General features: G+C 36.8%; 1 protein-coding gene across 4 annotated transcripts in view; it reads right to left on the bottom strand.

Moving 5' to 3' along the window:
• The window catches only part of rnls (renalase, FAD-dependent amine oxidase), a 50,131-nt gene that overhangs the window by 8,451 nt on the left and 24,746 nt on the right, over positions 1–16,934 (bottom strand). For all 4 annotated transcript variants that reach the window (XM_051914023.1, XM_051914024.1, XM_051914026.1 and 1 more), the window contains 2 exons: positions 11,210–11,383; positions 1,219–1,394 (listed from right to left, as the gene is read on the bottom strand). In XM_051914023.1, coding sequence (XP_051769983.1) covers positions 1,219–1,394; positions 11,210–11,383 — 350 coding nt within the window. The remainder of the gene's footprint in view (positions 1–1,218; positions 1,395–11,209; positions 11,384–16,934) is intronic.

The following is a 16,934-nucleotide window of genomic DNA, read 5'->3' as shown; positions in this document are numbered from 1 at the left end:
TCGATCCAAAGCCAATGCATTTTTCCCATAGACTTTTGGAAAATTGCAAAAAATAAGCTCTGTGTTTAACAACGGGTTATGACACTTACACGTTTTGTCTATCAAGATAATCTTTACAAGTTAACACAACGTTTATACATTTTGAAGCCTAAATAAAGTTGTCAGATATAAAAAGCTAACAGTAGGCTATAAACGGACTACAGCACACCATGGTCGCGGATCAACGTCACCACCACCAAGCTTCCTCAAACTTTATTTAGAAAACAACTTTATTTAAAAACATGCTCGCTGATTATGATCTGCACTGTGTATGAATACTTATCCACTTTTTCATGAGAAATGCTGTCCAAATGTCCTGTTTGTCATGATGACGTCTAAAGTCCCCGCCAAAGGAAGTAGTCCCTTTTAGCAATTTGTTAGCAACCGCCGTTTTTAAGACACAATAAAGGTTTTTTTTAAAAAAAAATCACAAGCGGGTTATAACTGGTGTGTTTTATGTCATAGATAAAAAAGTGAAAATATTTAGAGGCTTTGTTAACCACAGACCTTATTTCAGGTGATTTAGCAAAAACCCATTCAAAAAACCTATTGACTTCGGGGCGATGGAACCGGAAGTCCTAAAATGCTAACTCGCTTCCGGGTTTTGCCTACAAAAACACGTCATCCATGAGGTACTCTATTAGGGATGCACCGATACCATTTTTTAAGGACCGAGTACGAGTACCGATACTTTTTCTCTCTCTCTCTCTTCCGCGCGCAAGAAAGAGAGAAAGCGCGTGCGAGAGAGAGCGCTTCTGGTCTGTGTCATTCAGCGCAATTCCGCCTATCTCGCCTTCACTAATCGATAACGAATTGTGATTGAAAGCATGCAGCTCGCAATGTGTGGGTTGTCATCATTAATTTTGAAGTCTATTATCACACCTCTAAGGCTGACATTGTTTATGCTGCTGCCGCCGGTGTCTCTGTACACGGAAAATTCTGTCAGTTATGTCACGTGAGGTATCGGTCTTTGGTATCGGGGGTATTTTTATGAGTACAAGTACATGAGCTTGGTGCATCCCTACTTTATATGTAGCAAAATATAATTAAAACCTTTTGGATTCAATAAAAGAGATCTAGTTGTACTACCTTACATACTTTGGATGTCATATATTTGTTTTTATTATTATTATTAAGGCTTTTGGACAAGTTTTCACACACAGACTAATATCGTCTCACCTGTGAATACCTCCACTTCTGACACTTGATGCTGTCTGATTCAGGAAGCTCTGGCATCACCTTTTTCAACTCTTCAAGGATGATGGGCTGTACCACATTCTTTTCCTCCTCCAGGTGCTGGATGCCAAAGGGCACACTGGTGTGGACCACCACAGAAGGTCCGCAGTCCTTCAATGCTGCCAATGATACACAGGTAATCAGGCTCACATGTGGCTGCTTATGAAGTCATGAAGTACCTAATTCACAGATCCTACATTAGATGCTACAGAGAGAGGAGGACTGAGAAAAGTTAAATAATGAATTTTTAAACAGAGGAAGAAATGGTGAGATAAACAAGAAAGACAGCAGCAGAAAAGCGACGATACAGACAGAAAATGCCACAAATGAGAAAAAAAAAATTAAAGGGGGGTATTACACACAGTTTCTGCCAATCTCATGTTAATCTTAAGTACCTATAGAGTAGTATAGCATCCTTCATATCGCCGAAAAGTCTTTAGTTTTATCATATTTATAAAAGATACATACGCTGTACCGAGTCTTTCCGAAAACAGCCGAGTGCCTGGAGGCGTGTCTTTGTGAGCGGAGATAGAGTGACGAGCTGTCACAAGCACGTGCAGCTTTTGTGTAGAGATTGGCTACAAGCTATCAATGGTTAGCTAAACAAATATATTTAAACACACGCAATACACCATCGCGTTATCCATGGATAACTTCTGAATCACTATAATGAATATAGCGTATAGTGAATGATGAATAATGAATTTATGAATTCACTACGTTCATATTGTTTACATTATATGCACTTAGGCGTCTATTGCCAACAAAACAGACATCTGAAGCAGTTTTACTCACTACCTGCGGTTCCGACTCATGACTTGGATCATTACTGCTGTGACCGCTCCATCTTTCAGTTTCAAATGATCTGTAAATCCAGCATAGAACTGGGCCTTGTTTATGAAACCATAAGCGCTGATCCCGAGGGCTCAAACAGCCACGGAAAAACATGAGATATTCTCCATTCATTTTAACCAATAAAAACATTATTGCAACTATCAGTTTCTATGGTTATTTTAATGACAAATATCGAGAGTACATCGATGTAATGTGTGAGCACAAAACTCTCAGCTCCACTTAACGCTGGGTTCTTTGGGAAGCAAAGTTATTTTTCCCTCACAACCAAAACACACTTCTTTGGTGACATTGTTGATTTTGTGAAGTCCTGTGACCTGTGCAGCGCTGCCGACGACTTCCGTAAAGCTGAACGTGAGTTGATGGGCGAGCTCTTGCTCTCTCTGGTCAACGTGTGTGTGCGCGCTCCCTTCCGGGAGAAGTGCCCGTACAAGGAATTCCGCCCCCGTTTACGTCACTCAGGCCCATACTCGAACATTACGGTTATAGCACTGTAGTCACATGAACTGTTTTAAATATGTCTTTAGTAGCTTTCTGGGCATTTGAAAGTGTAAATTAACTTGCTGTCAATGCAGGCCTCACTGAGCCATCGGATTTGATCAAAAACATCTTAATTCGTGTTCCGAAGATGAACGAAGGTCTTACGGGTGTGGAACGACATGAGGGTGAGTTATTAATGACAGAATTTTCATTTTTGGGTCATTTTTAACTCACCCTCATGTCATTCCAATCATCTATGGCTTTCGTTCTTCTGCGTAAAACAAAAGAATGAAAGTCAGTGGGGAATAAACAACACTGGATGACATGAAGAAACACTGACACACTTTTCACTATATCTTTTTGTGTTCATACAGGTTTGGAATAACATGAGGGTAGGTAAATGATGGCAAAAGTTTAATTTTTGGATGAATTATCTGTTTAACAAGCCAAGCTAGCTGTTGCATATTCACTGCGAATATAACATGACTAACTTTATTTGTTAGTCATAACAGGTTAGCATGAGTAGTGTTAAGTAAGAGTATCCAGCCTTCCCTTTTCCAGATGATGGTTTCCCAGTGATATCATCTATGGGCACACCAAACCCCATGATCTAATGCTTTACGGGCCAAACTCATCGGCAGAGACACGACCCATGACTGAGAACAGGCCTGATATATCAGCCTTGCACATAGTGTAGTCATTTCTCTAATGACACTCTTTTAAATCACATGTTTAATATGATTGGAGGAAATCATGCTTTATTGGGCTCCATAAACATGGGGCTGTGTTTGAGCAGCTGGAGTGATTTGGCCCAATGATGAAGATGCTGAAAGCCACTGTTGATCAATGCTTGAGGAACGAGGGCTGGGTCTGAATAAGACCGCAGAGACTAGCTAAAGCTTAATATTAAAGCCTCTGGCAGATTCACATGGTAACAGATAGATTTTATGATCACCTGTGAGGAGGGGCTTTATACTTCAGTAAGATCTATTCTGTTCAGTAAAGTTTTATGGACCAACAGAGAATGATGAGCCATTTAAATTATGACCATTGGCATAATATGTTGGCATAAATGAGGAAAAGGTCAAGCAAATCACATCCACATGCTATACCCATGCCTGGTCCTTAAATAATATTGTGCAAATAAATAACTCAAGTATGCCGAAAAATATAGTTGTGGATAAAATGCCTTGAGGAATAACAAATGAAGATTAGTTTATGACTAATTGCATCCAAACAAAGTACAGGGCTTTTTACACTACACTTAAAGGGATAGTTCACCCAAAAATGAAAATTCTGTCATCATTTTCTCACCCTCAAGTTGTTCCAAACCTGTATGAATTTCTTTGTTCTGTTGAACACAAAAGAAGATATTTTGAAGAATGTTTGTAACCAGGCCACTTTGGGGCACCATTGACTTCCATAGTAGGAAAAATAAATACTATGGAAGTCAATGGTGCCCCAGAACTGTTCAGTTTCCCACAATTTTCAAAATAATCTTCCTTGGTGTTCAACAGAACAAAGAGATTCATACAGGTTTGGAACAACTTGAGGGTGAGTAAATGATGACAGAATTTTCCTTTTTGGGAGAACTATCCCTTTAACAAAGAGTTTTTAAACTGCAGACAAAGGCTAGTTTTTGATGAGTTTCAGAAGACATCAGATAACCTGAGCAAAATTACATGGCACAGATGGACAATCAGTTATTAAAACAAAGTCGTGGCATATTGTATTTGCATAATCAATATGATTATCCTCATAAATATGCAATAAACCCCAGTTTACAGTTTGAAATCTTGAAACTAGACAACCCAGGATAAAGTAAAGTACAGGAGAATAAAGTCTGAGATAAAGTTAAGAATGACCTAGGGTTCAACTTCACATTTTTCAATTGTGAAAAGCCTATAGAAAAAGCTGGTTTAAGTCAATACCGCCACAGGTAACAGACTGTGGAGGTACATGTGGGGAATCAAGAACCTCTGTTGGATGAATAATAGAAAAAAATGGATAGATATACAATCTTGTCCAAAATTCCAAGTCATAAAATACTAGATTGTGCCCTCATAGTTACTGTATATACCTGCATGTTTGCACTACCATTCAAAAATTCAGGCTCGGTAAGATTTTTTTTCTCTTCTTTTGAAAGAAGTTTCTTATGCTCACAGAAGCTCCATTTACTTGATCAAAAATACAGTAAATATTGTGAATACTGACAGTAATATTGTGAAACATTATTATTACAATATAAAATAACTGTTTTCTATTTTAATATATTTTAAAATTACATTTATTCCTGTGATGGTAAAGCTAAATTTTCAACAGCCATTACTCTAGTATTCAGTGTCACATGATCCTTCAGAAATCATTATAATATGCTGATTTGCTGATCAAGAAACATCTCTTCTTATTATTAATGTTGAAAACAGTTGTGCTGCTTAATATTTTTGTGGAAACTGAAAGATATAAAGTTAAAAGGAACAGCTTTTATTTTAATAGAATTGTTTTGTTAACAATGTAGAAGTGTTTACTGTCACTTTTGATCAATTTAGTGCATTTTTCTCAATAAAAGTAAAAAAAAAAAAAAAAAAAAAAAATCTTACAGACCTCAAACTTTTGAACAGTTTTTACAGACTAATTATTTAAATGTAATTTAATTTCATTACATGCATAGAATATTTATCATTTTATTATACAGTGCTCAGCGTAAATGAGTACACCACCTTTGAAAAGTAACATTTTAAACAATATCTCAATGAACACAAAAACAATTTCCAAAATGTTGACAAGACTAAGTTTAATAACATGAAAGTAAGGTTAATAATATGACTTAGATTACACATTTTCAGTTTTACTCAAATTAGGGTGATGCAAAAATGAGTACACCCCACAACAAAAACTACTATATCTAGTACTTTGTATGGCCTCCATGATTTTTAATGACAGCACCAAGTCTTCTAGGCATGGAATGAACAAGTTGGTGACATTTTGCAACATCTATCTTTTTCCATTCTTCAAGAATGACCTCTTTTAGAGACTGGATGCTGGATGGAGAGTGATGCTCAACTTGTCTCTTCAGAATTCCCCATAGGTGATCGATTGGGTTCAGATCAGGAGCCACTGAATCACTTTCACCCTGTTCTTCTTCAGAAATCCAACAGTGGCCTTAGATGTGTGTTTAGGATCATTGTCATGTTGGAAAAGTGCACAACGACCAAGGGTACAGAGTGATGGTAGCATCTTCTCTTTCAGTATAGAGCAGTACATCTGTGAATTCATGATGCCATCAATGAAATGCAGCTTTTTGTACCACTTTTGCTACAGTATTCTGACTGATAAGTAAAGCTTTGCTGATCTTCTTGTAGCCTTCACCTTTCTGGTGTAAAGAAATTATTTTCTTTCTCAGGTCTTGCGACATTTCTCTTCCATGTGGTGCCATTGCTGACAGCATGAAATGGGAAGGGGTTTTAACACCCTTTTATAGTCAACTGTCTGTTGGACACCTGTGTAATGAATAATTAGACTCACCTATGGTTGAATTCTTGTTAAATTAGACATTTGTGGTCTAAAATTTAGCTTTGCTCTAGAGACTTTCAGTGGGGTGTACTCATTTTTGCATCACCATAATTTGAGTAAAACTGAAAATTTTGTTCTCTAAGTTATATTATTAACCTTACTTTCATGTTATAAGTTAAACAGATGTTATATAAAACTTAGTCTTGTCAACATTTTGGAAATTGCTTTTGAGTTCATTGAGATATTGTTTAAAATGTTACTTTTCAAAGGGGGTGTACTCATTTACACTGAGCACTGTATGTCAATACCAATTTATTCATAACTCATTTATTTTTGTTTGACTTAGAGTATGTTTACTCAATTAGGCTTTTGATTGTGTTGAAATGGCTAAATAGTTTAATTTTGTTAATGTTCTTATTTCTTAAACCATTTAAATACAAATATGGTAAAAAAGCAATAAATTAGAGAACAAAAAACCATGAGAACAAGCTGTTTGAGGATGTAGGAAAAGGTTTCAGATATTAGCTGCAACGCTGGCATGGTTCAAGCGAGGGAAAGAGGAAGTCGTTTTTTTCAGTGGTATTCACTTGCTTATGTAAGAGTTTACAAGCATTTTAGCTAAACCTAAAAGAGATCACCATATAACTTTCTCATTTCACTTCAAATCAGCCAAATTTATGGATGGAAGGATTAATTTCACAATTATGGAGAATTGTTTTTGTAAAAAGAACTTAGTATCTGAAGTGATAATAGCTGAAATTATTGTTCTAACCAGTCAAGGTTGACTTTGGCTGACCAGCATGAATATCAGAACTGGACTAAAACACAGAGGCATGGTCATTTTCCGTTTGCAGAGCAGTCAGACTATATACGTGTTTGGTGCAGTGCCAGGCAGAGAGGAGGGGAAAAGGAGAAGCAGAGGGTGAGAGAGAGAGACCTTCCTTTACAAAAAAATAGTTTGAGTGTTTATTTGTAAGTGTGCATGTGCCAGAATGTGACTGTGCACAAGAGAGAGAGGTCATGAAGCGTGGGTAGAGGGCTGGCATTGTGCCCGCTGGTTGAGTCACTTATTTCTTGGTGGGGGCAGAGCTTGTCACAAAGTTCACAGGGTGAATAGGAAACTGCATGTACTGCCTGAGATAAAATAACTTACATATGAATTAAATGTACAGTCATTCTTTCCCCTCATTAAAAAAAAAAAAAAAATATATATATATATATATATATAAATAAAATCATGTCTGATTGTGATTATTTCTACAATTACTGAAGTGTGTCATTTTTCATGCTAAAATATTCCATGACACAACAACACTGGCTTAATTCACTAAGTAATTCATGTATCTTCATGTCATTCTTAACCTGTATGACATTTTTTCTTACACTGAATGTTGTAGAATAAAAACTCTTTTCCCTCAGTTATATGGATTTGGGACTTTCATGCTTCAAAAAAGAACGGAAAAGAAATGTATCTTAAAAGCAGGTCATATGATTAGCCCTAGTTGTTCTTGAGAGTTCATAAGAGAAGTAGTGATATTTGATTCATGAACAAATCAGATGGGTCAAATCTTTTCAATGAATACAATTCACAAAACCAACAAATCTGACTGATCTGGTTCTCGAGTTCAACTCAATGAATTTTTTGATTATTTGACTATTTGATTTCGAAAGACTCTGAATAGCATGTTGTATGGACCACATTTATGATACCTTTATGGTGCTTTAGCATCCTTTTCGAAGCCTGAAAGCCTCAGTTCCCATGGGTACTAAATCACAATGAAAAGAGAAACAGGCAAAATTCTCCTTTTGTCTTCCACAGATGAAAGAAAGTCAAAGTGGTTTGGAGCGACATGAGGGTGAGTAAAAATAACACAATTTTCATTATTGATTGGACTATTCCTACAATTTCCTCCCTTAATTACATGCATAATGTTTTAATTAGATAATTAATCACATCCAAAGAGCATTAACGTCCATAATGCCCACATTCAGACACATTAGTATTAACTACAATGATCCCAATCCCATCTGAATCAGTAGATGAAATGACAGACATCCCATAATTATAACTTAAATGTCCTTTAGAAAATGAATCCTGTCTGAACAGTCCTTTTCCTTTGGCATTCTGGTAGCAAGTTTCATACTTCATATGTAATCAAATTCATATCAATTATGAACCAGTTCTGTTTTTGGGAAACCATCATCCAGCCCTGATTTACCTCATTCCACATTTACTGAATGGCATAAATGGGTTTCTCGCCAGACGCTCAGGAACACAGTAATAGCTTATCATTAGCGGCCTGCCAAAAAGTTTTCAAAGAGAGCTTGGGGTGCTCTGTGAGATCAGACTCAGACCTACTTTACTGGAACTACAAGCAAAACACATTACAGAAATGAAAATGAAGATTAAAGCATGGCCGCGTGAAGGCTGAGGAGGCTGGAAGGAGCGCGCCGGCCTAAAAGAACAGCGCAGCAGAATGCAAAATTTAACAGCTCTCCTAATTATGATGTTGCCCTCGGAAACACTGGAGTGGATGAAAGGTGACAGGTGTAGAGGCTGTTTTCACAAGACTATTTCCACTGGGCTACTGCAGATACACGGTCATGAACTTACAGGCTTTGTGAGGAAAAACTCACAAACACAATCACATGCAAATTCTTCACAAACAAAAGCTTTTTTAGTAATGCGCACTCTAAAAACATATAGAAGACACGCACACATCTAAAATATGAGCTCTGTTCCAAAACCTAGTGAGATGCCTCGCTGTTTGTGGTCCACATAGACAAAATAAAAAACAAAACCAACTAATAAAATTCAATGCTTTAAGTCTTACACAAATAACACAAGCAGTGACAAAACTGAGTTTTTCATTCCATTTCGCCTCTGGCTCATCATCTGTTGACTTTTTCAGCAGCTCCTTGTTTTAATTACTTAAGGGTTAGTTCACCCAAAAATGAAAATTCTGTCATTAATTACTCACCCTCATGCCATTCCACACCCGTAAGACCTTCGTTCATCTTCGGAACACAAATTAAGATATTTTTGATAAAATCCGATGGCTCAGTGAGGCCTGCATTGACAGCAAGATAATTAACACTTTGAAGTGCCCAGAAAGCTACTAAAGACATATTTAAAACAGTTCATATGACTACAGTGGTTCAACCTTAATGTTATGAAGCGACGAGAATACTTTTTGTGTGCCAAAAAAACAAAATAAAGACTTTATTCAACAATATCTAGAACAATAACAATAACTATATTTGATGGACGATTTCAAAACACCGCTTCATGAAGCTTTGAAGCTTTACGAATTTTTTGTTTCGAATCAGTGGTTCGGAGCGTGTATCAAACTGCCAAAGTCACGTGAACCATTGACATTTCAAAACGTTTCGAAACACTTCGAAGCCTCGTTTACTGAAATCACGTGACTTTGGCAGTTATTTTGTTTTTTTGGCGCACAAAAAGTATTCTTGTCGCTTCATAACATTAAGGTTGAACCACTGTAATCACATGAACTGTTTTAAATATGTCTTTAGTACCTTTCTGGGCATTTGAATGTGTTAATTATCTTGCTGTCAATGGAGGTCTCACTGAGCCATTGGATTTTATCAAAAATATCTTAATTTGTGATCCGAAGATGAACGAAGGTCTTACGGGTGTGGAACGACATGAGGGTGAGTAATAAATGACAGAATTTTCATTTTTGGGTGAACTAACCCTTTAAAAGGTGTGATATGACCAAATCCTTACCATGACAAAAGTCATTTTTAACCAAAAACGTTTCCACGATATAAGTCATTTTCAGCCACAGTAAGGAAAGTTTTTTTTTTCAATCTAAGGATCAACATTCTTTGACATCCGGCTATTTTTTCATTTAAAGGGATAGTTCATGCAAAAATGAAAATTTTGTCACCTGTATGAGTTATTTTTCTTCTGCTGCTGAACACAAAAGAAGATTTTTTTTAAAGAATGTTGGTAATCAAACAGTTGACTGTAGCCATTGAATTCCATAGGAGAAAAAAAAAAAAACTATAGAAAGTCAATGGCTACCGTCAACTGTCTAGTTACCAACATTCTTCAAAATATCTTCTTTTGTGTTCAGCAGAAGAAAGAAACTCATACAGGTTTGGAACAACATGAGGGTGAGTAAATAATGACAAAATTTTCATTTTTGGGTGAACTATCCCTTTAAGACAACCGAATCGCATTCTCATTGATGCTTTCTGATAACTCTTACTTATAACAAAACCAACCATTATATAAATCCCCTAATTATTTTCTCCTGACGAATGCCAGAGCATCTGACCTTACAGACTTTATCAGACATTTCACCTGTGACATCAAATCATATTTTCATCAATACTTTTTGACAATCGCTAACTCTTGCTTTGAACAAAACCAATCAACATTTAAATATCTTAATAGAACAATATCAACCAATATTTGCCTTTGAACATGTGCCCAAGTCACTGCAGCACTTATATATGTGCTAGACAATATTACAAATACAATATAGCTAGATCTAAAAAAATGTATCATCGTTTTATATTGTAATATATAGTAAAGCACTAAGGTCTAATAGACATAACAGTAGGACTTTCTGTAAAGCTGCTTTGAAACAATGTGTATGGTAAAAAGCGCTATTAAATTTGACTTTCTAATAAATTTGACTTGACTTGATAAGTTTTCAAGGCAGACAAACTCAGTGATGTAATTTGAAGAAAACACAGAAAAGGACAGACACTGACAGGAACAGGGTGGAATGGAAGGGAAGGGTATTAGAAATGTCTTTAGGGCTGTAAACCAAAAAATTAAAATAAAAAAACAAATGTGTCACCATCGAAGCAGTGTCGTTTTCGTTACTGTCTGAAACTGATTATGACCATGACCATGTGTGAAAGTCAATGGGCATCAGTTTGGATTTCAAAAAATAAATCGGATTTAAAAACCAAATCAGATTTGTGTGCAGTGTGAACAAAGATTTTGTGTGAAACACAGTGAGAGAAAGAAACAGAAAATGCAGAGAGACAGAACGAAACGTCAGAGCGGGAGTTGGAGATGAGAGGAGGAAAATATGAAGGCACTGACCTAAATTGCGCTTTTTATCATCTATGGCGATGAAGCGAATGCAGGGATTATTGGAGACGTACTTGGCCGCCCAAGGGACGTCGATTCGTGCGTCGGCTTTGTAGAAGAGTCCAAGTGCGTAGCGGGAAGAGTAGCTGACAGCCTCCAGCTTCTTCCTCTGATTCTCCCCCATCACTGCACAGACACACACAAACACAACAGCACAGGATGAAGCCTCTGGGCCTCAGTTAGTTCATCTCTCTGTTCACTTTAGACAGACGCCAGAGTTGGTGCCTGTGAAGAACGGGCCTGTAGCATTCATAAAGCACAGATCAAATGAGAGAAACACTGTGCCGTCAACTCACAGAGCTTCTATAGCACCAAGTCTGATAACACACCTGGGTTAGTGTGACAAGAGCTTGGAGATAGATGTGTGGTTGATGTGTAGGGCCTATAAAACACAACCAACAAACCCCTTTTTGCAGATGAGATGAGCCGTGTGGAGGTTGAAATGGACGGTGAGTGACACTTTAATGAGAATGCGGTGCATGGACTGATTCGCTTGTGCATGTGGGGCTCTTTTTTAGAAAAATGCTGTCCTTGTTTCCTGTCTGGAACATCTGTTATTTATTGGAAACAAGCAGTCACACTAAGGCCTGCTTTAGTTATTTAGGGCCCACAGGTACTGAGTGTAGTGGAGGTCAAAGGTTAGCCCTTGTGGAATCAAATGCATATTTCTACTCAAAGACACCCCTGTTTCCAGTAAGGAAGAAAGCATTTCACAGACATCCGACATAAAGACCTGATCAACATCTATCTGAGCAGTATCTTTCCCTCCTGAAGCAACAAACAGATGTTTAGTGAAAAGTGATGAACAGAATGCTAACACATCATTTTCACTTCGCACATGTGTGATTCAGTTCCAAAGGGCAGTGTCAGTGTCAACAAGCTCAGACACCCCTCTGTGGCCCTAGTAAATCCGTATACTGTTTAAAGACCTCATGAAATCAGTTTCCTTTCCTGTGTTGATGTAATTCCTATTGAAACAGGAAGTTTAGGTGGGTCATATCGAATGGGCTGTCCTTTATTAAAAAAAGCAAAGAAAAAAAAACATAAGTCAGATGTTTTGATTATTCCAGTTCCCTAACGGTTCAATTAACAAATTTATATTCATTAAAAAGCATATTATTTTACATATATTTAATTATGAAATATATTTAATTAATATTACATCAAGATTAATTAACTGATTAATTAATTTATTGCACAGCTGCAAGCTGTATGTTTTTGATTGTGTCTGTATCACTGAAAGAATACAGATGCGAGAACCGATATGAACGTCATTTGATTCCAGTATTTTTTTCCACTATTTAAATGGTTCTTAATTCAGACAAAAATCTGTGCACAACAGGATGAGTCAGCAATTTTGTGCTCTGTTTTCCAAGAAGAGAAAGGGAATATAGTAGACCTTAAAATTTTTAAAGTTGACCAATTATACCCAATATCAAAGTCTTGATTTTATTTTTGGGGTCTACTAGAATAGGTTTTCATGCTTGATTTTTCAAAAAACACATTATTTTTCACATATTTTACATTTTTGCAGCACCTCTCTTCCCAGTCTGCCAGTAACGCTCTGTTTACCCTTACGAAAAACTAGTATACTTCAAGTTCATTTGATCAAGTATACTAATGTTCAAGTATATTTTTTAAGTATACTTTATGTACTAAGTATACTAGTATCAATGTACTAGTAGTACACTTGTAAGTGTACTATTTTAATGCCGCTTGGGACTAAATTGGCCCAAATGAAGTATACGTTTAAGTGTACTATAAGTGTAACAGTAGTAAACTTTAAGTACACAACTAGCTCACAGCTACGTTTCTCATTTGTACTGCATCTGTACTACAAGTGAACTTATAAGTATATTAGTAGTTTACTATTTTAATACTAGTAGTACCTTTTCATTAGTATATGAAAGTACACTTTGAAATATACTCTCAGTAAACTACTAGTTTAATGCAAGTATATTTGTAAGTTTTCTTTAAGTGAACATGACATCACACTTACAGTTTACTTTTTATATATTATTTTTGCACTTTAATTATACTTCTATGTTCCTATTTAGGTATTATTTTTCATACTTGAAATACCTTTAACTGTACTTTAACTATTTCCATTTTAAAAACATTTTATTCTAGCTTCATGAATCCTTTTTATCAACACTTAAATGCAAAAAGCTGAGAAAGTTGCATTTTTGTCAAAGACTATGTGCGGATGGGATTCAGAACGATGATCAAAAACAGGTGGAGTAGATCGAGTCCATAAACACCCCCAAAGCTTCATAGTCCTCATTCAGTAACGTTAGGCAGTTTTGATTTATATGCTGTTTAATGTTTGATGATCGCTTTATTTTACATTTGCGTGAGTAATCTTCTATCGCTTATTTCAGCTTCTTCTTCACCTGCATTTTGATCCGGAGATTCTGTACTCTTTCAGAAGATGTGTAACAGCGTCCCTATCGTATAGCCTGAAAATTCAGTCAGCAGCGAGGAAAGAGTGAAGTAGATTTGAAGTAGGCCTAAATTCCTATGTACACTCCCAGTGGACTAGCCTACACAAAAATTCAAATACTCAGAATTAGGAATATATCTATTTTCTTTATAAATCAATATTTTCAAACAATGTACTTTTATACTATACTTTTATAAATATATATCGATCAAAAGATTGAGTCCAAGTATAGGCCAAATATACTTAGACTTTTCTGTCAGTATAAGCCAAGTATTTTTTACGGATTAGTCTATTTTCAAATAAAAATTTCCTGATAATTTACTCACCTCCATGTCATCCAAGATGTCCATGTCCTTCTTTCTTCAGTTGAAAAGAAATTAAGGTTTTTGATGAAAACATTCCAGGATTATTCTCCTTATAGTGGACTTGGCCAGATCACCTTCTGTATTCTTCAAAAAGCTTACGCTGTATGTCTTACACATTCCCTATTCAAATTATGGAACAAACGCGGCGCCAGTTCCGTTTTTTCTGTAAGTTGAATAGGGAAGGTGTAGGACATACAGCGTAAGCTTTTTGAAGAATACCGAAGGCGGAAGCCCTTGCGAGGCGATTATTTGTGTTTATAAAGCATATACATTTTTATAAAAAAAAAAAAAAAAAAAAAAGACCAATCGTTTCGCTAGATAAGACCCTTATTCCTCGTCTGGTAGCATTTAAAGCCCTTTGAAGCTGCACTGAAACTGTAATTTTGAGTTTCAACCGTTTGGGGCCAATTGAAGTTCACTATAAGGAGAATAATCTTGGAATGTTTTCATCAAAAACCTTCATTTCATTTTGACTGAAGAAAGAAAGACATGGACATCTTGGATGACATGGGGGTGAGTAAATTATCAGGAAATTTTTATTTGAAAGTGAACTAATTCTTTTTAAGTGCAATTTTAAGTATATTTCTCAGAAGTACATAAAGTATATTTCTGAGAAGTATATAAAAAGTAGACAAAGTGTAGGGCAATAGAAAATACGGTTTGTACAGTATAAAAACCATTACGCCTATAGAATGTCCCCACAATTCACAAAAACAAACCTGTGTTCGTGTGTGTGCGTGCGTGCGTGCGTGCGTGCGTGCTTGTATAGATGTAATGCAGATGTGCATAACTATCTAGGCTTGAGCCAGATTCACTCCTACAGGTTCCCTTGGGTCCTTACTTTTTTTCTTATTTTTAGTTTAAAAGAAGTATACTAATAGCACACTTGAATAAACTTCTTTTTCATAAGGGTACTTCTGGTCTCTATGAAGCACCTCCTTCCGAAAAGTGCAATGTGCTCTGATTGGTCACCTAGAACAGTATTGTGATTAATCAACCACTTCAAGCATGCTTGGGAAATGTCATGCCCCTTACCATAACCACGATTTTCAACACACTACTAGCGCAACTCATCCAGGCCTCGCCCCTTTTTTCCGTATGCTTTGGGTGGGAATTTTTTAAATAAGGAATATTGTGACATGTACATTCCCGGAAGAAAACACTACAAGGCTACAATTGAGGCGATTCACGGAGTTCAACTGCCTTTGAAGTGGAATTTGTGCTTTGTAACTTTGCAGACCTTTTTCAAGCTCAAACAGCAACATTGCACACTAAAGAAAGATAAAAATGTAAAAAAGCATAATAGGACCCCTTTAAAAGATTTAAAAGAACATCCATTCCCAAAGTTAAAATGGAACTAGCACTGGTGTCATCCCAAAATTCAAGCTGCTCTTGTTTTTGTGATGGGGTCAACAGATGAAAATACTTGCTTTCTTTCTGGTTTCACGGCTCGCCAAAAGACAGTGATGCCAAGCAAACCCCTCCAAACACCGTCAACCACTGTTGTAATTTTGTTGTCACAAGAAACGCTTCACCAACTGTTAGTTTGATTAGGAAGCAACCAACTGACGATGATGGAATATGACAATAGAGGTGAAGCAGTCACATGACTGTCCCCGGACATGTCCCTTTTATCACTGTCTATGTCATTGTGGAACATCTGGGGAAGATTAGGAGCATGTAAATGTGCCCCTTGGTACAGAGACAATCTTCTGCAGCATCTGAGCGTGGAAAGCCCAGGGATAATGCAAACCCTGTCAGCTGAATCCATAAAGAGGCTTTCTTTTTCTCATGGTAATGGAATCTGGTTACAGAACACACCATTGTTAATCGGCATAAAAGATCTCGACGCGGGGTTATCTAATACAGATATGAGAACGCTTTTTACCACATTAACCCATTTAAGTTGTCAGAAAACACTTTCCCTAGAGCTGGACAATGAGTGCAGATGCACATTAATGAATCATCTCCTTTCAAAAGGCTATGACTTCCATTTCAAGTAAAACGAGACCACCTATTTGGTGGTCTGAATGACTTCAGCTTAGCCACAACTATAGAGATGTTTTTAGAGCTGGGCATTGAAAAAAGAAAAGCACAGGCTATGTATTTTCTGGCTGCTACGGTAAGTAAAGCTCTGAGTCATGGTGTAAAGTGTATACTGCCCTACATTACCCCCAATCCCTTCCTGCCCGCTCAGGTTGGCAGCGCAATTACCTCTGACAGGTTTGGACTGTGACTTCTAGATTTCAGCTTAATCACTTGCAGAGTTCACAAACCAGCTGAACTAAGAGAAAGATCAAAGCAAAGAATCTACATACTGCTTTCTACTTAGGTTAAATGTAATGATATTTTATAGACACAGTATTTATTTTTTTCATTACAAATGATATTGTCAACATAACAATTACAATAAAAAGACCGGGCAACCAGGGTGGGACTGAGAGCCGTGGGAATGGAGCGAGGCCGGTGGCGCGGGTGTTAATGAGAGTCACCTGCACGCCACACCGGTCTCGAGTCCCACAGAGGAGCTCCCGAAGGATAAAAGGAGTGACAACAGTGAAGGATAAGTAAGGACCAGGCCTGGGCTTTATGTTGCTGTTTTATTACGTTTATATAAGTGAGGGCCTGCCGCTTCACTTTCGTTTTGTATTGTTTGATTATTTTGTGATTAAATATATATTCTAATGTTTGCCAGTTCTTGCCTTTTTCTTCCCATATCTTTGAACCTTGTTACAAAAGATAAATTGAAAAATTTGACACCCGTTGCTTTAATGACTGACATTCAATGGAAGCAAGAAAATATGGCCTTTATTGACAAGATTAATGTCATAAATTTGCTTAAATTTAATTAATGACCAAAAATAGCTTT

This window comes from Ctenopharyngodon idella, chromosome 12 (assembly GCF_019924925.1).
Source record: "Ctenopharyngodon idella isolate HZGC_01 chromosome 12, HZGC01, whole genome shotgun sequence".
Lineage (NCBI taxonomy): Eukaryota > Metazoa > Chordata > Actinopteri > Cypriniformes > Xenocyprididae > Ctenopharyngodon > Ctenopharyngodon idella.
The sequence above is the reverse complement of the archived record's forward strand: the minus strand, read 5'-3'. Positions and strand labels throughout refer to the sequence as shown.